The sequence below is a fragment of the Balaenoptera ricei genome, chromosome 1 (assembly GCF_028023285.1).
Source record: "Balaenoptera ricei isolate mBalRic1 chromosome 1, mBalRic1.hap2, whole genome shotgun sequence".
Lineage (NCBI taxonomy): Eukaryota > Metazoa > Chordata > Mammalia > Artiodactyla > Balaenopteridae > Balaenoptera > Balaenoptera ricei.
In genome coordinates this window covers 241,526-268,191 of record NC_082639.1, presented here as the reverse complement: position 1 = coordinate 268,191, position 26,666 = coordinate 241,526, and the positions used below count along the sequence as shown (strand labels likewise).

The window sequence follows — 26,666 nt, the reverse complement described above, 5'->3', positions numbered from 1 at the left end:
AAGCTCAGCGAGGAGCTCCCGGGACAGGAACCGGCCGGGTGGGCGAGCACAGGGCCAGGCGGGGCTGAGAGCAGTGGTGCTGGTGTGGACAGATGCAAGCGCCTCTTGAAAGTGTTCAGACTTTATTTCACGGTGATTGACACAAACACAGATCGGAGTTAGTAACAGGACTTCTGAGGCTCCTGCAGCCTCTGAGCCTGACAGCCCGGCCCGGCTGTGGGAGGGGCTGCGGGAGGGGCTGCCACCCCCACCAGGACAGGTGAGGGCGGCTGGGCGGACGGGACCAGATGAGACCTAACATTGCAGTTTAAGGCATTTCTGGCTTTGCAGCCGTCTCTGCCACCCCGCACCTGCCCTTTAGTGTTGCTTAGACACCCAGCCCGCTCCCGGTCACTCTTGCATAAGGACAACCACTCCTCACACCAGAACTGGACAGGTTTGCTGTGTGGTGTCCTCAGCTGCCCTCGGGCCGGGACAGGAAAGACAACAGCCCCGCCACCCCAGCTGTCAAATGAAATCAGTACATAAAGACTCTGGTTGGTGGCCAGGCCTGGACGTGCATCCTCAAGAGGGGATGCTGGCCCCCCCAGGCAAGCAGGCAGTGGACGTCCACCACGTCACAAGTGGCCCCACGCCCTCTCAGGGCTCCTCATGGGGCCTTGGGGGGAGGAGGGGGGACACAGCCATATCCAGGGTGGCTGGGCCGATGGGCAGGGCCAGCTGCGGGCCAGGGTGCCCTGAACAGGCCTGTGCCCGGCCTCTGCTCTCCAGTGCCCTGGGACAGGTGGACTCAGCCGGAGGGAGGGGGGCAGCATGGCCTCAACAGTGACATTGTTTCACAGGACTGGCAAGGGAGGCCTGGGCTCGGCGGGCCCTGGTGAGGCTGGTCCCGCCCAGCACAGGCAGGGAGGAGGGGCGGCTCAGATGGGAGCCCAGAGGGGCCCCGTGGGGCTCGCACAGAGGAAGGGCCCCCTAAACCCTACCTGCTCTGGGGACATAGGCCCCGCCAGGTGGAACATGGGCAATGTGTGTGTGCAGGGTCTGACGACAGGCCGGAGAACACGGGGGCCAGCACACGTGGATACTCGGGGGAGGAACAGCCTGAGAGGCCAGGACACGGTGTCCCAGGGCAGAGGGGCGCGTCCCAAGGCTGCTGAGTGAGCCAAGCCCTCCGTGTGCAGCATTCCTCCCCCAACCCCTTGGAGTCCCTTGGCACCATGTCTGTCTCTGCAGCGTGCCTGCCTGGACGGGAGGGAGGCCGGGCCAGCAGTCCCTCCGGCTGACACAGGCAAGAAAATCATATCAAAAAAGCAACAAGTTTACAAAAATAGAAAATAATTACAGCAGGGTGGGTCGTGGCTGCATTGTGGCTCACGGGGCAGGACAGGGCCGAAGCGCCGGCTTGGTGACGGCGTCCTCCAGCAGGTGCAGCGGGCGCCGACCCACCACCACGTCCCGCAGGCAGCCCACGAAGCCCGTGCCGTAGGCCTTGGGCAGGGCCTGGCCCACAGGCAGCTTCTCTAGGCCACCTGCAGGAAGACAGAGGAAAGGTCACTGGGCTCAGTGACAGGCAGGCCGGACACTGGCGGGCAGAGGGGCCCACTGCATCTGAATGACCAGGTGAGCTACCTGCAGCCTGCCAGTGCCCGGGGGTGACCAGGGGACCAGCAGACGAGCTCCAACCTCCTGGCCCCACACCACCCAGGGCACGGCAGGGGCTAAGACAGGAGGGGAGAGGGCCCCACCCCAGCCAGCCCATCTGCTGTCCTGGATAGCGCTGACACGGGTGCCCCTCTTCGTTGCCAGCTCCAGGGGATGGGGCCTGTCCCTCAGAGACCCTTCGCTGTCCCTCCCCTGGCCCCCCCCCCCCCCACCAATCACTCACCCAGCCACAGGGCTCCATCTGTGTCCAGTTGCGTGGCACCCAGTGGGGAGGAACCAGTCACAGGGGCCTCGTTGCCCACCTGAAGGGAGCCTTCCCTCTGTTCCCTGGGGGTGTGGTGGGGTGAGGCCATCAGGTGGCTCCACATCCTGAACCCTCCATCCCTTTCACCCCAACACCACACCCTGGGGACCGTCACCAAGTGTCACCCGTGGGGGCCAGGATGGAGTGGCACTGACCCCAGGAGAGCACCAGATGGCCAAGGGCAGGGGGACCTCCTGTGGGTCAAGCCTTGCTGGAGGGGACGGCCAAGGCTCAGACCAGAGGGCCATGTCCCCAGCCGGCGTCTGGGTAGAGCAGGGAAACCCCTTTCAGATCAGGGGTTCCCTGGCCATCACTGCTTCTCCTGTACCCTCTCATCCCTCCCCCCGCACTGGCAGTGACCTCAGGTCGGGCCACCAGCCCTACTCACCCTCCTCCCCCTACCAAACTCCTACCCTAGCCACGAGTGGCCAGGCATGCCCTGGCCGGGCAAGTCCAGGCAGCGCCCGCTGCTATTCTTGGTGGCCCCAGGCTCCCTGCTGACCTGTGTGCCCTGACCCGCAACCAGCGGTTGGTGCTGACTGGTACGGTGGAGCGCAGCACCATGGGCTGGGAGCCCAGGTCGTAAGCCAGCTGCAGGCGCCCGTCCACGATGGCCAGTGCGATGTAGTCGGCCCGCTCCGTGGCTCTGCCACTCCACAGCACCAGCCCCTGCGTGGCCTCGGTGCGCAGGCTCAGCTCAAAGTGGTTGCTCCGTAGCGCCTTCTCACTGGTGGGCAGAGGGCTGGTCAGGACCTCTGGGAGGGTGGTGGGGACGGGGTAGGGGTGGTAGGAAGGTGAGGGGCATGACTGCAGAGGCCATGAGGGCTAGTGATGCCCCGGGGGCAGCTGGACGGGCAGGTGGTGCACACCGCTAGTGGGACAGATGGGCCGAGAGGTGAATGGTGGGAGGTGGGGCCAGACGGGCAATCAGAGGAGCGAGGTGGACAGACACAGGGACAGCTCGGCAGAGAGATGCTCAGAGAGACGGGAAGGCAACAGGCAGACAGCAGGGGCCAGGGGCCGCTGCTCACCTGGGAAGGGCCCTGGAATCCGGAGTTTCAGGGCTTAGATGCAGGAAGAGAGGGAGGCAGGTGAGCGGGGGGACAGACGGGCTGTAGCGCAGGGTGGGGCGGGACCCAGCAGCAGCCCCGCCCCACACCCCCTCTTCACCAGGGGAAGGTGGGAGGAGCAAGCATCCATGGAAGACACACAGGACCCTGGGACATTGGCTCCACCCACCCGGGAGCCCTGGCAATGACACACGTGCAACACACACGGGCAGACACAGAGCTGGTGGGCACGGCCCAGGCCAGGTGCAGAGGGAAGAGCTGGGGCATGGGTGATATGGAAGGAAGACCGAGGGCCCCTGGTCGGGAGGGAGCCCTGGATGGCCCCCCCCACACGTGGATGTGCGCACACGCGGGAGCACGTGGGCTCACGTGCACACTGAGACACACGTGCTCGTGTGCGCACACAGACACGTGGGCATGAATGTGCGCGTTTACAAGTGTGCACACGCGTGCACGCCGTGCCGGTGCCCTGTGGTGAGGCGAGTAGCTGCAGGGGGTGGAGGGGTGGGCTGGCATTCAACACACATCTGGGAAAGGGGTGACTCCCCACTTCCAAGCTGGGAAACTGAGCCCCGGGCAGCACAGACAGCACCCCCAAACCCCCCATCCTCCTCCACTGGGGACGGAAGTTCTGCCCTCGCCCTTGGGATGTGCTGCCCGGTGGGTGAGGAGCAGAGGATGGTGACAGCGAGGGTGGAGGCGGAGCTACTTACGCTGGGATCTCATTGGTCAGTTCGCTTGGAATCAAAGAGACAGAGACAGTGAGAAGGAAGGAGGGTGGAGGAGGGGCGGAGGTGGGCACAGAGCCGGCGGCAGAAGTGGAGGGTCCCGCGTCTGGCCCTGTGCGGCTGCGCAGACAGGACCCGAGAGCGGAGGGCGGAGGGGCGCCTGGCTCCGGGGGGCACACTACCTCTCCGTCACGGCGTTGAGGTACTCGATGTAGGTCCGTCCGTCAAAGGCCAGTGTGTCCAGGTCCCCGGCCGACTTCTCAATCAGGCCTGAGAGACAGCGGGGTGAGCGCGGCCGCGGGCGGGCTCCCCCCGCCCCGTCCAGCCTCGGCCCTGTGCCCTGGCCCTCACCCTTCTCGCAGTGCAGCCCCGAGAAGCCCCCAGGACACAGGCACTCGTAGGAGGCCCCCCGAGGGAGACAGGAGGCCCCGTGGAGGCAAGGGTGACCCTCGGCCTGGGTACAAGGGTGGCCTGCAAAGGACGAGATGTCCACCGCCCGCACCACGTGCTCCCGGGTCAGCAGCTGGCGGCCGTTCAGGGAGACCTGCGGGATGGGCAGCAAGAGGCTCTGTCCAGCCTGCCCGGACAGCCCCCACCCCCGGAGGACAGAAGCCCCCTCTGGGATGGGCCCTCCCTCGAGACTGTACCAGGGCACCGCCCCCGCCCCACATACCAGCTGGATGGCGCCATCGAAGCCAGAGGACACGGCGGCTGCCCGGGCCAGCTTGCTGAAGTCAGGGGCGCCCCCCACATAGAGCGGCTCCTTCAGGTTGAGGACGGTGTGCGGCACCTGGGGGGAGGTGCGGCAGGGTGAGGGGCTGTGGAGCCCACCCACCGGGCAGGAACAGCTCGAGCCCCAGACCAGGGCCCGCCCGCCGGTGATGACCCGCCCCGCGCCCTCCAGCCTGGTGGAAGCAGAGTTAATCACAGACGTGGCCACGTGCGGGCTTAGTCAGGGGGAGCTACTCTAGGGGCGGAGGTGGCAGAAGAGGGTGCAGCAGGGTGAGAGGGGACGTACCTTGCGGGATTTCTGGCATCCGGAGAGCGGAGAGCGGAGGGCGAGCGGGGTGGGGTTGCAGAGCAAGGGCCAGGGAGCAGTGGGGGCAGAGAGGAGACACAGACAGAGGCCCGGGGCAGAGGAGAGAAAACAGTCCAGTGAGCGCGGGCTGCGGGGCGGGGGCCGCACGCCGCCCGGGAGGAGGAGGGCGGCGGGAGCAGGTGCGGCAGCCCGGGAAACACTCGCTCACCGGGGACTCCCCCAGCACACGGGGCCCATCGTCGACCCGCATGGCTCCTTTGCGTCCGTTTCGCTCCAGGGAGACCCTGGTCCAGGCGCCCAGGGCCACTGGCTCCTTGCTCCTGGAGAAGGGGGGGCGCCATGAGCAGACTGGGGCTCAGCCGGCCTGCCCAGCAGGGGCCTGAGGGACACTGTGCAGGCGCCCAGGCCGGCCCCCGGCACCCCCGTGCGGCCCACCTGATGACCGCTGCCCCCTTGCCCAAGTCGTAGCGGAACTCCAGGACACGGTCGTGCAGTGCCAGCGACACAAAGTCGCCCTTGCCATCTGTCTTCTGCCCATTGTAGAGGAGCAGGCCGCTGGGGCCCCGGGCCAGGAACACCACCTCCAGCGCCATCTTCTCCCTGGGGTCGCATGAGGGCAGGCGGGGGTGTCTCGATGCCCCCTCACCCCATGGCGGGATGGGGTTGCGGGCTGCTTCCCCTCACCCACCCCTCTGCCCAACTGACCCCAGGTCCCGCTCAAAGGCGTGCAGGCCTTTCAGCTCCAGGTAGGAGAAGCTGTTGAAGTCGGCCAGGAAAGGCTGGCTATCCTCCCGCTCTGAGACTGTGAGGACAGGAGAGGATCACACGGGGTGCCGGGCCCTGACCCCAGAGCCCCCTCACCCCCGCCGCCCTCCCTGCCCTGAGCACCGCTGTCCCCACCTGTCTGGCAGAGGCTGCCCTCCCGGCCCCGGGGGCACTCGCACTTGGCCTCGCCCTGGGGCAGCACGCGGCAGGGGGCTGCCCCATGGCAGGGGTTCGGCTGACAAGGGTCCTTCTCGTCAGCACAGGTCGGGCCTGGAGGGAGGCAGGTTGGGGTCCCAGGAGGCCTGAGTCCCAAGCACAGGCACACAAGTCCCCCCAGCACCCGGCCCAGGGCCCGCCCTCACCAAAGCGGCCGGGTAGGCACCGACAGAGGAACATGCCGGCCTGCAGGGCCTGGCACGGGGCCCCGCCGAGGCAGGGGTTAGGCACACAGGGGTGGTCCCCGCACTCGCCCACTCCGGAGCTTCGGGTCGCAGACCCCTGCCAGTCACTCAGCTCCAGCTGCTGGTTGTTGACGCCCAGCAAGCGGATACAGCCCCTAAGACCGACGCCGACAGAGGTCCGCTCGAGCACCCTGCCACCAAGATGAGAGGGTCAGGGGTCAGAGGCCGGAGACCAGAGCTCTCTGTCCTCTCTCACAACCAACTGTCACACTGGCGTCCCTCAATCAGCCGGGGTCGTGAGTCAGGGTTGCTCCCCATCCCCAACCCCTCTTTTGGTCCTCACAAGATGGACAGTCAACCCACAGAATCAGGAGGTGGGTTGGGTTGAGAGTCAAGGGTCGGGACTGAAGGTCAGGGCCAGCCCAGCCCCTCCTTGGTGATTACACGGCAGCTTGGTCCTCAGGATCAGGACAGAATCAGGATCCCAGTCAAGGGCTGGGGTTGAGGCCAGGGTCACAGCCGTGGTCCACACCCATCCTTCCAACCCCTTTGTTATCCACAGGGAGCTTGGACCTCCCGGATGCCACCCCCAAGAGTCAGGGATCAGGGCCAAGGTCGGGGGTCTGCGGTCGGGGCCACCCCACCCTCCTCCATGCTCACACGGAAGCCTGGTCCTCCGGGACGCCACCCACAAAAAGGTCCATGTCCAGGTTGAGGCCGTCAGTGCCACTGGGGCTCTGGCCCAGGACAGGGGTCTCACCGTCCACCGAGAGAGTGCCCTGGCGCCAGTGCCGAGACAGCTCCAGGTGATGCCAGCGGCCGGGCTGCACGGGCACTGAGCTGGTCAGCACCGCGGGCCCCGAACCTGTGTCGAACCTGGGGGGCGGGAACAGGCGCTCGGGACAGCCAAACGGAGCCAGGACCACGGGCTAGCCCTGCCCCCCAGCCCCCACCCTCATCCCTGACCCCCCAACCGCCCGCCACCCACCTGAGCTGCACGCGGCCCCCCAGCAGCGCCAGTGCCAGGAAGTCCTTGCCCCGGGCATTGCCGTTGTAGAGCAGCAGACCCTGGGGCTCCAGCGCCCGGAATTCAAGCGCCAGGCGCAGGGTGTGGTAGGCACGGAGGGTGGGGAAGGCCAGGAAGGAGTGGCCCCCGAAGGCCGGCACGGAGGGGCGCAGTGCTGCAGGAGACGGAGGGACAGTGGAGGGCACAGAGGACCCGGCTGCCCGGGCTCTGACTGCCGGTCTGAAACCCCCAGCCCTGTCCCCAGCGCTGGGCCAGGGAGTCCAACCCGCCCCTCGCCCCAGCCTGGCCCCCCTGCCCGGCCCCCGACTCCCAGCGGCCCGGCCCTCCCCAACCTGGCCCCCTCTGCCTCCCTGCCCCTCCCCCGCGTGGACGACCTTACCTTTCTCACAGACGGCGCCCCCCCTGCCCGCCGTGCAGCGGCAGGTGAAGTCTCCACCTGAGCCCTGGTCCTGGCAGGTCCCCCCGTGGAGGCAGGGCTGGGAGTCACAGGGCCGTGGGGGCTGCTGGGTGCCTGGGGGCGGGGGCCGGCGTGCAGGCGTGCGGCTGGGGGCAGGGGTGGGGGGCTGGCGCGCGGTGAGGGGCACTGTGGTCCTGCTGACGGGCCGGCTCGTGTGACTGGGATGGAGGGCCCGAGGGGTCACAGCCGAAGGTGGCAGGCGGGCCACAGTGGTGGCTCTGGCCGTGGCTGCAGCAGGGGTGGGTCCCGTGAAGAACGCAGGAAGCCAGTCTGGGGGTAGGGGAAACCGTCAGGATCCGCGAGGCGCAGGGATCCCGAGCGCAGTGCGCGGCGTGGGGGACGGAGGGTGGGGACAAGCTGCAGCTGGCGGCCGGACCAGGCTCTCACCGAAGTCCATGAACCGCACGTGTTCCTGCAGAGGCCGCCTCACGCCCAGGGACCGGCGCCTGGATGCCTGGATCTGCCGGACCAGGGCCTGGCACACATCGGGTGCCCTGAAGGCTGTGGCTGGGGAGGAGGGACCCTGAGCGTGGTGGAGACCAGGGCGGCCCCCCCACTGCCCGGGGGGACTGGGGTGGGGGCTCACTGGGGTCGAAGTGCACGTCCACAATGGCTCGGACGGAGTTGCCGGGCCCCAAGTCCCGCAGGCGGACACTTCGAAAGTCCTTCTTAACGTCCGAGTTCCGGAAGAGGTCATCCAGCTGCGGGTGGAGAGTGAGTTAGGGCTCCGGGAAGCCACCGAGGCTGGACCATTGGGCCCTCCCCCACCACCCACCCCAGCGCTTCTCTGGGCCTGTCCTGGGAAAAAGGCCAGTGGCTGGGTAGGGGCTGCCACCCTGGCCACGGCCCCACACTTACCGCACTCTCGATGCTCCTGGCGGTCTCCCCAAACAGCTCGGACTTGGGGTCAGCCATCTCCGGCGTGTAGAACAGCTCCTGCCCCTCGACCCCCTCGAGCTCCAGCACACCCTGGAACACCTTGGTGGCTGCGGGGGAGGGAGCAGTGAGGTCCTGCCTGGCACCTGCCTGGCCTCTGGGCCAGCCATGGGCACAGGCCCCAGCAGCAAGCCACGCGGGGTGCAGGGCAGGTGGCGGTTAGTCAGATGGTCATGAGGTTAGTGGGGACCCCGGGGCAGGGCTGGCATCGGTTACCAGACAGACTCCTTGGAGCAGTGCCCCAGGCCGGCTTGCAACAGGAAAAACAGGTTAGCCACGGGGTCCTGGGCACCCAACGCATGTGCGGGGGCCGAGAACACACGTTATGTCTGCACGTACTGAATTCCCAAGACCGCTTGCACATGTGTGCTAAGACCAGAAGATCACAAACCCTGGGAGCCCACCTGCTGGACAGGCCCGTGGCCGGGAGGAGAGACGGCATCCCTGGATGCGTCCAGGCCATTCCTCACGCTCCGCCCTGGCCCCCGGCCACCCACTCACCAGGACAGTTGGAGCCCTCTGCGTCCAGTGAGGGCGTCTTGCCATCTGAGCAGCAGCCCATAGGCGAGTTGTAGCACGAAGCCCTCTCCATGGGTGGCCCGGGGGTCCCAGCGCTGTCTCTCTCAGGGGGCTCGAGTCCTGGGGAGGTGCCGTCTGAGCCCAGCCCCAGATGCAGCCCTCCTGGGCCCTGCCCCCATGTCCCGGAGCCTGTGCTCACCTCCTGAGCCAGCCCCACTGGCCTCCAAGTCACCACTCAGCTCCTCGTCACCGCTCCCATCAGCGCTGCCAGATTCGCCAAAGGCAGATGTGGCGAGGCTGGCTGCCATGGAGGGGGCCGTGGGAGGCATGGTCAGCACGGGCCTTGCAGCGGTCCTGGGGATGCTGGCGGTGGTCCAAGGTGGTGATGCGGGTCGAGAGGTGGGCCGGCTGCGAGGGGTACTGCTGGGAGCCAGGGAGAGGGCGCTGGGTGGAGGCAGCAGTGCCTTGCTCAGGTCAAGCCCTGAGGTGGCCACAGATGCGGATGTCGGACGGGGGCCGGAAGTGACGTCTTCTGTAAGGAGAGGAGATTCCAGGTGGCGGGGCTGGTGGTCAGAGCAGGGTCAGGCCTTCCTGGTCAGTCTGGGGCAGTGGGTAAGGTCTTACCCTGGCAAGGGCCAAGGCTCTGGATAGAGATGTCCAAGCCCTGGCGGCAGGCAATGGTCCTCAGCTGGCACTCATTGCCATAGGTGACTCCATCTGACCCACAGACCTGGGGCACAGGGCACAGATGCTGGGGGGAGGCCCCTCCGCACCCCCGCTACCCTCCACACTACCCATCCCTCACCTTGGTAGCATTGGCCCCTGGACAGGCGGGTGTTGGGCACACGCAGTGGGCGGAGCCAGCCTCCTCCACGCAGGACGCCCCGAAATCACAAGGCATCTCAGCACAGGTCTTGGGTGCCGAAGAGTCTGGGGCAGACACGGGAGAGCCCACTGGCTCAGGAAAGCCTGTCCCTATGACGGCCTCATCCCCAGCACAGGGGGCAGTGCCAGGTCTGGCCCTCACCTGGTTCACAGCCAGCAGGGCCCAGGGCACGGCCGTCTGGACACTGCCCGCACTTGGGTCCTGCCACCCCAGGCTTACAGGAGCACAGCCCGGTCATCTGCTCACAGTCGTCCCGCACGGCACCCTGGGGGTCACAGCTGCAGGCTGGGAGGCAGGGGAGGAGGCTGAGATCTGTGCCTGGCTTCCCCACGGGCTCCAGAGCCTGGCCCAGCCCCTGCCAGGGGGGGTGAGGAGAACAGGGGCAGGGCAGACAGGCAGCAGCGCTCAGCTGGGGACCGGTCACGGGCCCTGCCACTCACGGGTACAGCCGCTCCGGCCATCGGTGACGATACCACGGAAGTTCCAGAAGCCGGGCTCACAGCGGTCACACCTGAGGCCCCCCACGCCCGGGCGGCAGGAGCACTGGCCTGTGGCCGGGTCACAGGTGCCACTGTAGGAGCCGTGTGGGTTGCACTGGCACAAGCCTGCAAGGCCAGGGCAAGACAGGGTCACTGCAGCTGCGTGGCTCTGCCTGGCTGCGGGTCAGGGCCAGGCTCGGGTACTCACTGGGGCAGCCAGCCAGGCCCACGCCCCGGGCAGCAGTGATGTTGTCCTGGCAGCAGCCGTAGGGGGTCTGAGCGCAGTGCAGGGGAACCGCAGGCAGCAGCGGGGCCAAGGTGGGGGCTGCGGGGAGGGGCAGGGGTTGAGATGCCAGGCAGGGCCAGACGCTCAACCTGGCCACGGCCACTCTGCCTCAACCGCCCCCGCCGTCACCACTCAGCCCTCCTGATGCCAGCTCCCACCAGGGCCTGTGGGTCTGCAGCTCGGGTCACAGGTGAGAACCCCATACCACATAAGAGAACAATAATGTGTCTGCACACCAGGTACCAGCAACATGTGAAACGCCCACAGATCGTGGACATGAAGCCCCGTGCACACACGTACAACCAGCCACAGATCGTGGACATGAAGCCCCGTGCACACACGTACAACCAGCCACAGATCGTGGACATGAAGCCCCGTGCACACACGTACAACCAGAGCCACACGCTCGGATTAGTGGGCCTCTGCAAGGTGGCAGGCACACACGTACGCCACATTCCCCCGCGCGCAGACACACAGGCGCACTTGTGCGTGCACAAAGATACAACAATTGCCGGTCACCATCAGTCTCCTCCCAGAAGGAAAAGTGCCCGGAGGGTGGGCCTCGCTGGTTCACTGATGCCCCCCTGCACACAGTAGGTGCTTAGCGCACACTTGTTGAGCGGCAGGCACACACGTCCACGCACCACAGCTGCACAAATACGGATATGCACTAACAGCACACACTGCACACACAATACACGTGTTCACACAGGCCCACCGGGGCATACACGCGACAGCTTCGAACAAGACACGGACCCCCACAAGCCTCACACCCGTGGGCACACATACCTTTGCACAGGCGCATGTGTACCCACACACAGCCGGACACGCCCGCACGCCCACTCACCACGGCAGGCTCCCCGGGCCACGACGTACAGCTCTGGCCGCGATTCACACCTGGCCTTCTCCAGCTCACACTCGGTGCGGTAGGTGACCCCGTCCGAGCCGCACACCTGGAGGAATGGCGTCAGGGCAGGTGTGGGCGGCCACGGCCCCCGCCTCCCTGCCCAGTGGGAGTCAGGGGAGGGTGGGGGCCTCACCGGGCTCCTCAGGACACTCTGGCAGCTGAAGTCGCAGACGCACGGCCCGTCCTCCGAGTCCTCGTCCCAGATGCCGCCTCGCTGCCGGCACAGCTCCTGCTCACACTCACCGTGCTCTCCAGAGCCCGAGCCGCCCGAGCCGCACTCGGCTGCGGGGAGGAGGCCAGGTCACCTCGGGGTCCCGGCCGAGGCTGGCGCCCAGCAGCCCGCACCAGCCGCCCCCGAGCCTACCCTGCTCACACGGCCCCGCCCGGGCCTCCTCTATCTGCATCTGCTGCTGGCAGGCCGCCTCGCGGAGCTCGCAAGAACTGCGGTAGGTCACGCCGTCGCTGCCACACACGGGGCCGGGCGGAGGGCGCTCACACCGGGGACACACGCACCGCCCCGCTGAGCACACGGCCCCGAAGGCGCACACTGTGTCTCCGCAGGTCTCTGCAGAAGGCGGGGCCGGGCGGGGGTCAGCTGACACTGGGTGGAGGAGGCACAGGACCACAGCCCGCCGGGTGCCCCCAGCCCCACTCACGGCAGGGTTCAGCCGAGGCCACGTGCAGGCTGATCTGGCGTGTGCAGGCGTGGACGTGCAATTCACACTCGCTGGCATACGTGCGCCCGTCAGAGCCGCACACGGGCTGGGCCGAGGCCACGCACTCGGAGGGGCACACGCAGCGCCCGGTCTCAGCCTCGCACAGGGCTCCAAAGCGGCACTGCCCACAGCGGCCTGGGGAGAAGGCTCCATCACCACGGTGACCAGGACGGCCACCCCCCAGCCAGACCCACTCATCCACCACTGACCACAGGGTCCTCGGCGAGCCACCCGGATCTCCCGCCCAAGGGCGCAGGCCGTAGCCTCCAGCTCGCACGTGCTGCCGTACGTGACGCCATCGCTGCCACACACGGGATCGTAGATGCCTGAACACGCTTGCTGACACGCACACTCGGCTTCCCCATTCTTCACAGCACACATCGCCCCAAATGGACACTGCACCCCGCGGCATGGGGACGGGGGCTGGTCTGGGGAGAATGTGGGCACTCAGCAGGGTCCCCACCTGCTCTCCTAGGCAACGCACAAAGCCCCCAGCCCCACGCAGCAGACCCTCTCCCAGGGTGGGGATGGTGTAGGAAGAGTGGACCAGGAGAAGGGCGGGATGCACAGGACACAGCAGAGAAAGGGACAGACGCAGGACAGACATGGACAGGCACACAGACTCTAACGGCCCCAGGTCCCTGCATGAGCGGGGGGCGGGGCTGCCCTCTAGACACAGCAGCCTCTGGACTGATCTCAGGGGCTGGTGGGAGGGCCAGGTTTACCAGCCCACCCAGGCCACTGACCCCTGACCACCAGCAGCCCTGGGACACCCATGCATGGGGGGGGGTGCTCTCTCTGTAGGGGGAGGAGTCTGCAACCCAGAGCCACACCCAGGGCCACACGGGGGGGGGGGGGAGGTGTCTGTCCACTTGCTCTGAGGACCACAAGGCCAGGCAGCAGCGAGCCACCCCCCCCCTGCCACGCGGGGGGCAGACCTCGGGCTGTGGGCTCCTGGCGGCAGGCGCGGTACCTCATCCTGCCAGCAGGTCAGGCTGGAAGACACAAGAGGTGGAGCCAAGAGGGAAGAGAGAGCAGAGGAGAGGAAACAGACGCAGAAAGAGAGACCGGAAAGATGGACAGACCGGCCGACGGGGACAGAGTTAGAGGTGGGCGGAGCCCCAGGCCACGCCACGCAGGACACGCCGTCTCTGCCCCTTCCTGGTCCCTCGAAGCCCGACTGAGACGCTGCCTCTAAGGGGGCTGTGTGTCCCAAGAGTGTGGGACCCGGAGGACTTGAGGGCTGTCGGGCAGGTACCAGGGGGCCTGCCCATGGACCCCTGCCTCTGCCCCACATCCCCCCGGGTGCTGCAGGCAGCTTCCTGACAGATCCCACCACCCCAGAGCCCGCTGACGGACAAGAGCCCTGCCAAGCCTCCCCAGAGTGACCGGCTGTCGCCCACAACCCCAGGAAGGAGAAGCATGACTCAGGATGGAGATGGCACGTGATGACAGGCAGCGGGGCTGCCGGACCAGCCTGCTCGCAGCACGGAGCCCGCCCACGGTGCTCACCACACGGGCCCCGGTGTTTGGCGGGCAGGCTGCGCTGCTGCTGACACTCGGCCTGCTGGCGCCAGCAGTCATTGTCGTATGTGTGCCCGTCGTGGGCACACACGGGTTTGTAGGCCCCATCACAGACGACACGGTCGCAGGAACAGCGGGGGTGGCCTCGGTGGGACAGACACACGGCACTGAACTGGCACGCTTCTGGGCACTGGTCTGGGGGGGCAAGGAGATCAGAAGAGCCAGAGTACCACGCCAGCCCCCACGCTGGGATGTGCAGGGGAACCACGGGCACACAAGGTGATGAGTGGGGACCCATGAGGCATGCAGGGGAGGGTGGGGACAGGCAGGGCCCTGGGTCATGCAGAGTGCCAGGACGGGGCCCTCCCCCAGGAGCCGCCCACCTTGAGGCTGGCACTGGCCAGAGCGCACTTTCTGGAGGAGGAGGCCTCGGATGGCCCCGGTTCGGCCCATGACACAGTCGTTACCGTAGGTAACCCCATCATCCCCACACACGGGCGCCTGCCTCGGAGGGCAGCTCTCTGGCCGCAGGAGCATCTTGGGGCGCCGCGTGCGTGGGTCCACACGGCAGATGCGGCTCAGGTCGTTGAGGGAGCCCTGGCAGGGGTCTGGGGGCGGGAAGGCGAAGGTCAGGGCACTGCCGCTGTGTGCACACACTGACTGAGGTCATGCTACACGCGCAGGGGTGGCGCTCACCGCAAGGGCCGTCGAACTTCTTGAACACGTTTTCCTGGTGGGCGCAGGCTTGCCGCAAGAGCTGGCACTCGCTGGGGTAGTCAGTGCCGTCGCTGCCACACACGGGGCCCTCGGGGGCCCCCAGGCACGTGGCAGGGCACAGGCACGTGGCTGTCAGTCCATCCGCGGAGCGTGCACAGGTGCTGCCAAAGCTGCAGGTTACATTGGAGCAGGGGTCCCTGGTCCCTGTGGACGGAGCAGGGTGGGGTCACACTGGCCGGCGGTCGGCCCTCCGCACACCCCCTCACTGCAGGCCCCGCGCCCCTCATCCCTCTTCGCTAAGGCCCGCTCCAGCCCCGCCCCCGCGCACCCCCCCAACTGCAGGCCCCACCCCCACCCACCCCCACCCCCCTCACCACAGTCCCCCCCCCCCCCCCGCATCCCCCTCACCAAGGCCCCGCCCCGCACTCCGCACTCACCGCAGGGCCCCCGGCGCAGCAGGCGGATGCGCCTCTGCTGGCTGCACTGCGCCCGCTGCAGCTCGCACTCGTTGCTGTAGGTGGAGGCATCCGAGCCGCACACGGGTGCCACCACGCTGGGGCAGGGGCTCTTCTTGCACACGCAGGAGGCTCGGCCCTGCTCCTCCGCGCTGGGCTCGCAGACGGCGCCGAAGCCACACAGCATTCCTCGGCACGCTGCGGGTGGGGCGGAAGACGCGACGGGGTGGGTAGGGGCCCGGCCCCTGCCGCCTCCAGGCCCCCGGTCATCATGCACAGTCCAACGTCCGCACACCTGCCAGGATCTTGCACGGACGGTCACACATGCACATGCGTGCCCACCCATGTTCGTGCTGGCGCTCGCAGGAACCCCGGGTGCGCCCATCACAGCCAGGGCCTCATGCCCTCCACCTCTCAACAACCCTCCCCCCCCCCCCCCCGCAGAGCCTTCTCTGCCCCCGCCCCCCTCAGCCCCGCAACTGTGGAAGGGGCATTGCATCTGCTCCTGACCCACTCCCCACACCGAGGACAGAGAGACAGCCCCCAGGCCGCCTCTATCACAGGGAATCAGCATCCCCACCTCAGAATCGAAGCCTCTCTTCCGACTGTGACCTACCCCTCAGAACCCCGGCCCGCCCCGCCCCCTCCCTGGGAGCTGCTCCAGTGTCCCCGTCCACACCTGGCCCCTGCCACCTCCCCAGGGACCAGCTCCTCTGCCTTTCATGGACCGGCCTGAGGTCACACAGCTGCAGGACAGGGGGTGGGGTTATCTGAGGTCAGGTCACATGCTCCACATGCTCGGCCCAGAACCCAGTGCCCCGCCGGCCCCCACCCCTCTCTTCTCACTTCTTCCCCTTCCTGCTTCTCTGGAGGCCTCCCCTCTCCTCAGGCCTGTCCCCACTTGGGCTCTTCTCTGCCCACTCCCCCACCTTCCACGTCCCCACAGCCAGCCTCCCCCGGGTCCGTGCTCTGCTGTGGCTCGTGGCCTGCCCTCCCTCCTAGGCCTCCCAGCTGCAGTCTCTCCCTAGGGCCCCTCGGGTATCCACACACCTCATCCTTCCTCACCTATCCTCCTGGGCCCCCACCTCAGGAAATGTCCCCACCCCCACCCCCTCCCCAGGTCCTGCTGCCCCACCTCACACCCAGCGTGACCTCCTCAGGGACCCCAGCACACCGAGCCCTGCGGACCCGACTGTTTTCTTCTTTAAACATTTTAGCTCTCAACTTTGCAGTGTCGCCAGCACACACCCGCTCACTGAGTCGCAGAGCCGTCAGGGCAGGCCCCCCCCCCGAGCACAGTGTCAGGGCAGCGGGCAGGCTGACTCCTCAGGACTCCCACCCAGGGTGACACCCCCATAGGCGGGGCAGGCCCATTACGGGCTGCGGCTGTCTGGATCCAATAAATGTTTAATTGGGTGCACTTATCATTAATAAGTTATGGGGGTGGGGGGTGCCCCCCCCATCACTTCCCAGCAGGCTCAGGCAGTGGGGCAGGAGGAAGCACCCTCAACTCCGAGGGGGGTGGAGCAGCGCGGGGAGCTGGAGCTGTCACCATAGCAACAGCCCACCCCAGGCTCCTTCGAGTCTGTCTGGGAATCCCTGCCCCCACCGCCCACAGGCTGAGTGAACTGGGGCTGGAGGCCAGGGTGGGGCCAGCACGGATACCCAGCCTGAACTCCCTGCAACCCCCCTGTCCTCCTCCCACCTCATCTGGGCACCCACGCAGATGCTTCATCAGATCCTGGGGCCAGGCTGCCCCACCGGCATTCACCCGCCAAGTGACTGTGGGCAAGTTATCGCCTCGCCATACCTCAGCACCTTCTCCAGTGAATGGGGACAATAGAACCTACCCTCCAGGGTTGTTGTGAGGCTAAAGGGGCCAATACCTGCAAAGGCTTGGAGAGGCCCAGCACGCCACTCTGTGCAGGGTGGGGGGTCAGCCGCTGCGATGGCTAGAGCAGTCAGAGCTGTCCACACATCGGCCACCCCTCTGTCCTGGCTCAACGCTTTGCCTGCTCATAGCCCCTCTCCTCGCTTTCCATCTCCCGCGCTCTCCTTCTCTCTCCCCTTAGCACTTCCTCTCACTTTCAGCCCTCACTTGCCCAAGGCCCTGGGGACCCCCAGGCCAAAGCCACAGGCACTTCCCCCGTCTGGCTGGCTGCTCTATCTGGCTTCAATTGGACCTGCTGATCAAGGTCTCTCCCAGGGTCCTGACCCCATGGCCGAGGACTTGGTCACCACACTGCCCCTCAGGCTCCCTGCCCAGCTAGCTGCTCTCTGTCTGTGCCCTGGGGCTCAAGCCTCTCTCTCCCTCTGGTCACCCTGGCCCAGCCGGACACCACCCAAGGTCCTAACCCCTGGGCCAAGGACACCTACTCCTGTATGACCAGTAGGTTCCTCGTCCTCCAAGACTTGCACCCTCATCATGCAGGCTGCCCCTCCTTAGCGCAGGTGGAGCGCCCAGAGACCTGCAAGCTTCATGGCCCTTAAGCGTCACCTCTGGGGCTCTGCCATGCTTGCCCTCCTGAAGGAGCCTCACTCCTTCCTTGCCCAAGGCTCCCTCACAATGTGCGACGCCGGAGGCGGTGGTGGCTTTTTAAAGCCTCTGCCGGTTGGAGTGGGTATATTTAACTCTCTCCCCAGACTTGGGCAGCTTGGAGGATGGAGCGCATGCCCTGAGCCCTGCCTGTGACCAAGAATGTGCTGTGTGCGCCTGGGAGGGATGACGATGGTCGTGTGGGGTAGCTGTCCCGAAAATGTGTGATGGGATCAGAGTGCAGGTGTGGGGCCCATGTGGAAGGCTGTGGGGCGAGCCAATGCACGTGTGAAGGAAAAGAGACACAGCAGGCCTTGGGGCTTGAGGAGAGAAGGCTGAGGATGCTGGGAGAGAGGAAGGTGTTTAAATCCAGCCAGCTCCAGGCCTCTTGTCCACCGCCTATGAGAGGCTCAGTCCTGGGCCCAAACCCCCAGCCCAGTGCAGACCTGCCCCCTCCCACGGCCCATCCCATGTGTGGACGGCCCTCTGTGTACTTCCAGGGACCCGGGCCGTGCCTGCCCAGCAGGGGGCCCAGGCACTGAAAGCAGACCTGGGAGCAGCCCCCTCTCCCAGGAGGACCCCAGGCCACCCCTTCCCCTGCCCTCCTGAGGCCCTGACAGCTTCTTCTCTTCCCCTCTCACATTAGCTTAATTACAGCAGCCCCCAGGGAGGCCGGGCCCCAGCCCACAAAGCAGGTCAAGAAGGCCAGGCCCAGTCTGCTCAGTCCAGGAACAGACCCGCCCATCCCTCCTCAGACAGCTGTTGTTGGTCCTGCCGAGGCCCTCTCCCTGAGCCCCTGGCCCCCCACGCCCTCTGTACACATCTTCTGACCCATCTCTCAACCTGTGGGCTCCAGGACTAAGTCAGTCCCAACTTTGAGGCCAAGATGGGGCCAGGCCCAGGGACTCCGGACCCCACGTTCCCTTTGCTGTCTGCCACTGTGGACTCCCCAGGAAGGACCCAGGTTCCCGCATCCAGCCTCCTCCTGCTCCAGACACAGCTAACATGTCTGATGCACACACCCCAAGAATGGCCCCCTGACCACCAAGAGTGCTACCGCCCCTCCAGGCACAGATTGCCAAGCTCAGTCTGTCACCAATAGAGCCCTCACTCACCATCCGGAGGCGTTGGGGGCACTGGCGTGAAGTGGGTCCCAGGTTTGTCTGGAAAAAAACAAATCTCCAAGTCAGCCCCCCGCCCCCCCACCCGAGCCAGTCCTTCCAAAGCCTGTCCCATTGTCCAGCCTGGAGGGGTCACCCCTGCCTGCACACATCCCTTCTCTGGCTCCACTCTGAGCCCTGAAGGGTGGACAAAGACAGAGGCTGAGGCCTGGCGGTGGACAAAGACAGAGGCCCTGGCTTTTCTCTGCCCCTCCAGCTGTACCATCATGGTCTGACACCTGTCGGGGAGGCCCAGTGGCAGGGATGTGGGCGGCCACCTATTCCCGAGATGAGCCCCAGGCCCTGCCAAAGCCCCCATTCCCAGCGTAGCCAGCTGCCCCCAACCCCCCAACGAAAGTTGTCTCTGCAGCTCAGGATGAGGGCCAGCCCCTGCCCCCACCCCCAGCCCACAGACAGCCTTCGGGGGGCCCAGGCATCCGGAGAACGACCCATGGTGTTCCCAGACGATGCAGTGGCCCATCTGAGCCACGTCACAGCTGGTGGCCTCTCTGTGACCCTGCCTGTCCCCTAATCTTTGGTGGCTGAGGCAGGGGACCTCAGCGAGCAGAGAGGCAGGGTCACCTGGGCCCAGGAGACTGCCACACCCACAGACGTACAGTTGTTCAGGAAGAGTAGCACCGCGAAGCCGAGCGTGGCGGTGGCCAGGAGGATCAGGCAGACGTTACAGGGGATCATGAAATATCGCACCAGCAGGGAGACCCCGCGCCGCTGCCGGGGGTCCCGCTCCAGCGGCAGTGGAGGCATGGCCCGGGCTCCTCAGCCCCCACTCTTGAGGCGTGGCGGTCCTCACGGGGTGCCCTTGGGCCTCTTCGGTGCCACTCGCCCCATTCCTGGACCCCTGGGGCAGTTGACAGCCGCTATATTCTCAAAGTTCAGCTCCAGTCACAGCTGGGGAGTGGGGGGCGCCAGGCCCCCTCCACAGCCCTTGAGGCTCATAATGGGAGGTGTGCAGAATTCTCCTGGAGTAGAAATCCCAAGTTTGGGCTCGGAGGGAGGCGGAGGAGGACCCGAGGGCCAGCACCACCCCTGCTGTCCACACCGGTCAGCGCCTGGGCCAGAGGCGCCGGCAGCTCTCCGCGGGGCTCCCGCTGGGCTCAGTCTTCCCGGAGCCAGCCTCGGGGGGTCCCGCAGCCCCGGATCCTGCCCGCCTGGCTGCCCAGGAGAAGCCGGTCCGAGTGGGAAGGGCGGCGAGCGGCCCCTCGCCCGGGACTCGGCGGGTCCCGGCTGCTCGGTCCCCGGCGGAGGCGGGAGCGGCGCCGGCTGCGAGCGGGAGGAGCGAGCGCGCCTCCGGAGGGAGAGAATAAAGAGCCGGCCGCGGAGGGCCGCGCCCGCTCCCCGCGCCCAGGCCGGGGCTGAGGCGGTGAGCGAGGGGCGAGGGGCGCCGCGGAGGGAGGGCGGGGAGCAGAGACAAAGGAAGACGCCTCCGGGGACCCCAGCGTCCGCGGGGAGTCGCGGCTCCCGCCGCAAGGAGGGTCGGGCGGATGAGGACGGGAGGGCGACGGCACAAAAGAGAACGCAGGGGCTGCGGGCGCTGGAGGACGGCTGGGGGGACCGGGGCTGGAAGGAAGCGGGGGCCGGGGAGGGCGCAGAGGTGGGGCGCTGGGGCTGGGGAGGGTGCAGGGTCGGGATGGGGGCCGGGGTCGGGGTAGGAGATGAGGGGGAGCGGAGGCTGGAGCTGGAGAGAAGGCAGGTGTGAGGGCGGGGTGGGGGGCTGGGGAGTGGGGGCGAGTAGGTGGGCGAGAGTAGGGCGGGACAGGGTCCCCTCCCGCTCCCACCCGGCTGGGCTGGGCTGGGCTGTGCGTGTGAGCGGCGGCGCGGCGGAGTGTCCGAGGGTCTGTCTGTGTCCCCGCAGGGGGGATCGGCCTGCACGAAGGACCCGGTTCTGGGCTGCGGTCTGCGTGTTACCGCGTGTGCGTGTCAATGTCTCTGCTCCTGCTGGCGCGACCCAGGCACTGTGGGGGGTAGGGTCTCCAGGTACATACACACAGGTGGGGAGTGGGCTGGGCTCAATTCAGAGGGTGCGCCACCCCTCCCTAGGAACTGACAGCAGCACCTCAAACCATCCGCGCACCCCCAACTCGCGTCCGTGAGGTGACAGGATCATGCAAATGAGTCCCATGTAAATGAGCGTTATGCAAATAGTCGCGGGGCTCCAGGCCCAGACCGCAAGCCTGGAGCGCCCCCTAGAGGCCTTCCGGGAACGTCGAGACCCTGACATCACAGCGGGCCAGGGCGCGCGGCCCACCCGGGACTCCCGTCCTCCCCATCACGTGTGCAGCTGCCTCACAAACATGTCCCTGGAGTCCTCCCACACACAGCTCGCTCACTCCCTCCTCGTCGGGTGGGCTCTCCCCCCCCTTCCTTGGCTGGGACAACCACCTGCCAGCCAGCACCCAGTTCTTCAGGTCCATCTCCTTGGACTCCTTTCAGTCCTGCACCCAGGCACACTAGTACCAAATCCCAGCGGGCTCAGCCCACCCTGTCCGGGTCCCCCATCACCCACAGCAGAGGTCTTCAGACCTCTTGGAGCCCTGGAACCTGAGGGTCTACTGAAACCTTGCAGGAAAAGTCAATACCCAAAGTGGTCCCCCCCCCACCCCGGGCCGCGATGGACCCAGAGCAGCAATCTGTCAGGCCACCTGGAGACCCTGCCCCTGGCTGGCCTCACTCTCTCCTCAGGGGAGCCTCCCACCCCCTCACCTCACCACACCACACCCTGGCACTGCCCACACAACACTGAGAGTGGCGATGCCCCGGACTTGGAGCACCCAGGGCAGGGTCTGACTTTTTATCTCCTCCGGGCAGAGCTTGGCCCAGAGCCCAGAGCTTGGTGTGGTGAGCCCAGGCAGTGACACATTTCCCATTTACTTCTCACTGCAGCCCCCAGGACTGCAGTTTGAATCCCTTGACTCAGGGAGGGGCCCACAGACAGTGCCAGGGTTTAAACCACAGACGTACGCACTGGGCACACGCCCGCACAGGAGCCCTGTCTGCTGCTGCCACTGCAGCTTGGGACATCATGGCTGGGCCCTGCTGGAGGAGGGGAGGCAAGGGGACCAGAGTGTGGGAGGGGCAAGCCCTGGGATCAGTGGGAGCCAGTGCTGGCAGGGCAGGCCTCCCCCAGGCAGAGACCCTGGACTCTGCCAGCAAATGGGCTGGCCTTAGGGCTCACGTGGTGGCGGCGGCGGCGGTGCTCAAGGCCTGTCAGGTCTGGCCTGGGGAAAGGGGACCCGCATGCAGCCCGGTCCCTCCCAGCCCCAGCCCGAGCCTGAGCCCCCACAGGGCTTGGATGCCTTCAGAGAGACAAAGGGCCATTGAGGCCTCAGAGCCAGCTGGGGGAGGGGAGCTCAGGCTACCCGGGCTATTTTGGGATCTTCAGACTCAAAATCATTCAGCCCTGACCAGGCCACGCAGGCTCAGACCCCAGCAACAGAGGGTGCTCCGAGCCAAGAATTGGCCCCCCTCTGGGCTTACACACAGCAACACGCTACTGCTCACATGTGTACACACACACTCGATGTCCCGGGCCTCACGTACGCAGATACATGTACACCCACTCACTCAAGTCTGCACAGGCACTGGGTGTCACACACTCACCTGCGTGCATACACACTGCACGCCTTCATGCAATGCAAAACTTGCCCCTCGGTCACACAACACACACTGGGGGTGCCCCCAAGTACACGGCGGTGTGGTTGCGCCCCTCCAGGTGCTTCCCTGGCCCTGAGAAGGAAGATGGGGAATGGAGTCTAGAGAGGATGGGAAGTCCTACCTACTGGCCCCCCGCCGACCCCTTTCTTACGCAGATGACCCCTCCCTCACTCCGGAAGGGCCGGGCCCAGCTGCCCCCGAAAGGAGGGGGTGGGGGTGGGGCGGCACCGCCCTCCCGGCGGCGAGCACACACCGCGCGTGCGCACACACCTTTAATGTCGGGTCTCGCGGCCGGCGGCGCTTCGGCTGGTCCCGCGGAGCGCGCGGTCCGCCTGTCCCCACCGCCGGGACCTCGAGGGTACCCCGCTTGTGTGGGAAGCGCATCGAACAGTCGAGCGCCGGCCGCCAGGCGGCCCGGAGTCACAGGTGTCTGGCCGTCCCGGTGGGGGAGGGGAAGAGGACGGGGCAGGGCGGCCCCTTCCCCCAGCCCCGGCCTCCTGGTGTCCGGTCTCAGGCTACGGCCGTCCCCTCCCCCTCGGCCTCAGCAGACAATGGGCGTTTCACGGCGGGACGTCGCTGCTGGACCCGGGCCCGCCGCTGGGAAGGAGGCGGCGTCCAGCCCGGGCCCCGATCGCCGCCTCAGGTGAGGCCGAGGCCGGGAGGCGCCCAGGTTTGAGTCCGCTGGCTGTGTGCCCACCCACCAGCCCCCGGGCAGGGCCCACACTCTGCCGGTTAGCCGGCGCCGCCGGCGCCGCCAGGCGGTATGATTAAGTGAGAGTTTGGGGAAGGGGCTCAGCAGGGCCAGTTCGTAGGGTGGCGGCCGCTGGCGGCTTGGACGGCAGCTGCGGCCGCTGACCCCTGGCTTCCCTCCTCCCTCATTACTCAGCCTTCCTCCTGCCCGGGGCCCAGCCGCCCTCAGCAGCCCGTCTGAGCTCCTCCGGGGGTAGGCTCAGTGCAGGCGGCGTGTCCCGAGTCGGGTCAGCTCTCTGCACCCTGGGAGGTTACCCTGTGACAGAGAGTGCACTAGATCGGAGGGGCGGGGTGGGGGGGCGGGGGGTTTATCTGTACAGAGACCCGAAGGATGGGGAGAGGGGTTTGCACCTCCAGACAGGGGCAACTACAGAGGCCCAGGTGACAACGGAAGGGCTCAGGAGGCTGCAGGAGACCAGGAGGAGCCAGCCTGGTGAGGCCTCAGGGCAACAGGGGCCATGGGCGTATCCTCCGGCCTGGGGAACGCTGGGAGGAGGGAGCCCGGTCCAGGGCCTGGACACCTGCCAAGACATAGGCTGAAGCCACCAGGGGGCGCCAGACGAACAGAGGAGGGGGCCGGTAGGCACCTGCAGAAGAGGGGGATGCGGTGGAGCTGATCCACACCTTCGGTCCCTCCCCTCCAGGACAGCCCCAAAGCCACCTCTTTCGGCCAGGCCCTGCCCATCTCCGGGAGGAAAGAGAAAGCTGGAAGAGCCAGGGTGGCACCCAAGTGTGGTCAGTGCCTGGTGAGTGGAGACCCTGTGTCCTGCTGAGGGCCACGCCAGGCAGTGAGGGATGCACAGTCCAGCACAACGGTCTGAGTTGGGGGACGGTGCTTCCTGGAGGTATTGACCGGCTGGATGTCAGGATGAAGAGGAGTGACAGACAGACACCTACTGGAACCAGAAAGGCAGGGGACAAAGGGGCAGAGAGACCGGCCAGACAGGAGAGAGCCGCAAAGACGGAAGACCAGACGCAGGACAGGAGATTGCAGAGGCAGGCAGCCAGGGTGCAGGCGGAGTTTCTCCCATGGGGGAGGGTGACCCGGACCAGCAGCAAAGGTGCAGCATCAGGTGGGAAGGCTCCTGCTCAGAGGGGAGGGTCCCCCTCTCCCAGCCAGCGGGCTGTAGCTCTGGAGTCCTGGTTTCCAGCTCTCTCGCCCGCACCACGCCCGCAGCTGCCTTCTCCCACCCCTCAGCCAAGCTGCAGGGACTACCGGCTGTTCCCTGCATCTCAAACCTTGCTGTGCTGTCTTTCCTGCCCGGAATACCCTTCCCCCTTGGCCTTCGCTCCTCAACACGCAGCTACACCTGGCCTCCTTGGAAAGCCCGTCCAGAACCTCGAAGGGCCCTGTGCAGGCGGCAGCGGCAGCCCGTCCAGCGGCCCTGTGAGGATCTACTGGGGGCCCGTGAGCGGACGGGGTGGCTCAGGAAGGAACCCACGGATGGATTCACAAATGGACCCTGGCGACCCTCACCGCCTCCCCTCCAGGGAGAGAAGTGGACGCACGTTGCTCCCCACTGGTGGGTCAGGGACAGGCCACAGTCTGGCCCAGATGCTGTGCTCTTATTTCGCCCTCGTGTACACGGGAAGCCCGCATCTGTGGCCAGAGGGACAGGCTGCCTGCTTCTGCCGGGGCCAGCGCGGGGCGGCCCAGAGGCAGCTGCCAATGGGAGGGGCAGGGAAGCTTCAGGCCCGCCTCAGGCCAGAGGCAGACCAGCCTCTCCTGACTTGCCATACCTAACCCCTAACAGTGCCAGCCTCAGGGTCCGGCAGGCATGAGATGGGACAGGGAATCCAAGTGGCCCCAGGGACTCTTCCTGTCCCTCCCACAGTCCTTCCATCCTGGCATTGAGAAACCCAGAGGCAGAGCCCACAGGAGGCGGGGCCTAGACCTCTGCCGGGTACAGGGGGTGGGAGGAGGGCATAGCCGGACACTGGGGCAGCAGGCAGGAGATGGGAGCCACATGAGGGCAGAGGGCTGGAGCCCTGTTCCCAGGCCCCTAGGACACAAGCCAAGGTTGCCTGCTACCAGCCTGCTGGCAGAGCACCTGCAGAATCCCCTCCCCAGGCTGATACAAGGGTGGCAGGAACCACAGCCCAGCTGGGGTTTCAATGAGAATCATGTGCCGGTTGGTACACCTGAGGCTGCAGGCACACGTGCACACGTGCAGGCCACACAGCTGGAAACAGCAGGCTGCCTGGGAGGACAGAGAGCTTGCCCCTCCCATGCCTCTATGCCCTGGTGGGGAGGGGAGTTGGGAGGGGCCATCTTCCCCTTCCCAGGTCCAGCTGGAAGCAGCCCCTGGCAGGGGGCCTTCCTCAGAGGAAGTTCTCAGGATCTGCTCTGGGGGGAGAGGCCCCTTCGAGGGGAGCTTCCCTCCCCACTGGAAACTGCACCAGAGGCCTCGGTCATCCCTGCCCGGCTCCCAGCCACAGCCTGGGACTGGAACGTGATCCCTCCTGAGCCCCAGTGTAGCCCATGGGGGCACAGTGCCCTCTCACGAGCTGCATCACTGTCATCAGGGTAATTGGCGCTGGGGCGCTGTCTCATTTCTGAGATCCCTTTTTCTCTTCAGTGAGAGGTGGGCACTCCCTGGGACTCTGGGGTGTCAAGGGTTACTGGGGCTATTTCAGTGATTGTGCCTGCAGCTGGGCCTTGGGGGCCTGCGTGGGGAGCCATGGTTCCCCTATCTCAATGGTGAGGGGGGGCTGGGGCCAGCAGAGCAAGACAGGAAAGGGAGCCCATTTTTCATCCCCCCCCCCCAGGCCTCTAGGCAAGGGTAGAACTTGGGGGGGGAGGGAGGGAAGTTGGCCTGGAGCCCTCAGGTGGAGGCAGAGGACGGGCGGGTGCAGGGGCAGGAGAGAGGCCTGTTTCTGCAGCTGTTTTCCACCTTCCTGTGGTGATGGGGGTGGGGGCAGGCTTTGCTTCTCAGGGGGCTGGGGGGAATTAACCCTTTAGGAAGGAAGCAAAGCAGGCTGGAGGAGGCTGTGCTGGCCTGACTGTAGCAGGGTGATGGTGAGAGTGACCTCTGGCTAGATCCACGGCCCTGAAGTCTGGGCCCACTCCCCTGCTAACCTTACCTGGCAGCCCCATGCCACCCTCTACACTCCCCCCACCTCAGCCTGTAGGATTGGCGGGGCAGGGGGCTGTAGCCCCACACCTGGGCCAGCTAGCCCTGACCAGATGAATCTAATTTCTCCTCTGTGCACGTGGGTCCCAGCACCCCCAGAGATGCTGTAAGGGCACAGGCAGGCCCCACCGGAATCCACTCTGTCCAGCACCCTGGGGGAGGCCAGTATAGACAGCGGGAGAGGGGAGGACAGTTTCAAAACAACTTTTTTTTGCATTTCCAATCTGCAGGGGAGAATGGAGACCAGGGCTGTTCTCTGGGTGTGGAGCAGGGGTATGGGGTGGGGTCTGGAAAAAGCCCAGAGCTGTTTCCACTAGCTCAGTCGGGCGCAGTGAAGGGACAGGATCCAAAGCCCTTTGGTTTCAGGAGCAGCCCCCCACCCAAGCCCCCGGGGCTGCCCCAGGGAGGACGCCAGCCAGCCCACCGTGGGCCCAGGGGAAGTCAAAGCCGGCACAGGTCCATTCTAGCGCTGACTATCTACCACGGACCCCCAGGTGGGGAGAGGACAGGCATGGGGGGGGGGGGGCGGGTCACGC

The 26,666-nt window shown here is 66.5% G+C and overlaps 2 protein-coding genes across 5 annotated transcripts in view; both read right to left on the bottom strand.

The window, feature by feature from the left end:
• Positions 1-105: 105 nt before the first annotated feature.
• AGRN (agrin) overlaps positions 106-26,666 on the bottom strand; it is a 32,971-nt gene continuing 6,410 nt past the window's right edge. Inside the window, exons 1-35 of one of the 3 annotated variants that reach the window (XM_059939610.1) lie at positions 19,192-19,431; positions 18,530-18,577; positions 14,861-15,076; positions 14,403-14,627; positions 14,090-14,314; positions 13,695-13,901; positions 12,392-12,610; positions 12,123-12,317; positions 11,831-12,031; positions 11,600-11,748; positions 11,407-11,512; positions 10,482-10,598; positions 10,235-10,399; positions 9,936-10,079; positions 9,714-9,838; positions 9,533-9,638; positions 9,108-9,440; positions 8,891-9,028; positions 8,312-8,439; positions 8,040-8,154; positions 7,841-7,960; positions 7,376-7,723; positions 6,958-7,150; positions 6,630-6,845; positions 5,931-6,160; positions 5,704-5,838; positions 5,509-5,605; positions 5,239-5,403; positions 5,012-5,123; positions 4,438-4,554; positions 4,116-4,308; positions 3,947-4,034; positions 2,469-2,693; positions 1,886-1,989; positions 106-1,529 (exon numbers count right to left, since the gene is read on the bottom strand). In XM_059939610.1, the coding sequence (XP_059795593.1) occupies positions 1,372-1,529; positions 1,886-1,989; positions 2,469-2,693; positions 3,947-4,034; positions 4,116-4,308; positions 4,438-4,554; positions 5,012-5,123; positions 5,239-5,403; positions 5,509-5,605; positions 5,704-5,838; positions 5,931-6,160; positions 6,630-6,845; positions 6,958-7,150; positions 7,376-7,723; positions 7,841-7,960; positions 8,040-8,154; positions 8,312-8,439; positions 8,891-9,028; positions 9,108-9,440; positions 9,533-9,638; positions 9,714-9,838; positions 9,936-10,079; positions 10,235-10,399; positions 10,482-10,598; positions 11,407-11,512; positions 11,600-11,748; positions 11,831-12,031; positions 12,123-12,317; positions 12,392-12,610; positions 13,695-13,901; positions 14,090-14,314; positions 14,403-14,627; positions 14,861-15,076; positions 18,530-18,577; positions 19,192-19,339 (5,811 nt within the window). In that variant the 5' untranslated portion in view covers positions 19,340-19,431 and the 3' untranslated portion in view covers positions 106-1,371. Of the gene's footprint in view, positions 1,530-1,885; positions 1,990-2,468; positions 2,694-3,946; positions 4,035-4,115; positions 4,309-4,437; positions 4,555-5,011; positions 5,124-5,238; positions 5,404-5,508; positions 5,606-5,703; positions 5,839-5,930; positions 6,161-6,629; positions 6,846-6,957; positions 7,151-7,375; positions 7,724-7,840; positions 7,961-8,039; positions 8,155-8,311; positions 8,440-8,890; positions 9,029-9,107; positions 9,441-9,532; positions 9,639-9,713; positions 9,839-9,935; positions 10,080-10,234; positions 10,400-10,481; positions 10,599-11,406; positions 11,513-11,599; positions 11,749-11,830; positions 12,032-12,122; positions 12,318-12,391; positions 12,611-13,694; positions 13,902-14,089; positions 14,315-14,402; positions 14,628-14,860; positions 15,077-18,529; positions 18,578-19,191; positions 19,432-26,666 lie in introns of those variants that run through there. The other 2 variants (XM_059939434.1, XM_059939521.1) reach the window with 2 other exon arrangements.
• LOC132375025 (basic proline-rich protein-like) lies at positions 19,568-25,138 on the bottom strand. 2 transcript variants are annotated; one of them, XM_059939750.1, is made up of 3 exons: positions 22,517-25,138; positions 22,193-22,318; positions 19,568-20,547 (listed from the first exon to the last, which is right to left on the bottom strand). In XM_059939750.1, exons 2-3 carry the CDS (start codon positions 22,219-22,221, stop codon positions 19,638-19,640), a joined length of 939 nt encoding a protein of 312 aa, XP_059795733.1. In that variant the 5' UTR covers positions 22,222-22,318; positions 22,517-25,138; the 3' UTR covers positions 19,568-19,637. The 2 variants fall into 2 exon arrangements, with proteins under 2 accessions (XP_059795733.1, XP_059795814.1); XM_059939831.1 differs by lacking the exon at positions 22,517-25,138 and having other exon boundaries at positions 22,193-22,334.

What these genes read in the sequence shown, in the direction of transcription:
- LOC132375025 (XM_059939750.1), bottom strand. Translation starts at nt 22,221, where the DNA reads ATGAAGGCGTGCAGTGTGTATGCACGCAG. An exon ending in TGCAGTGTGTATGCACGCAG is followed by an intron (nt 20,548 to 22,192) that starts GTGAGTGTGTGA and finishes TACCCCCCACAG; the next exon opens with TGCCTGGGTCGCGCCAGCAG.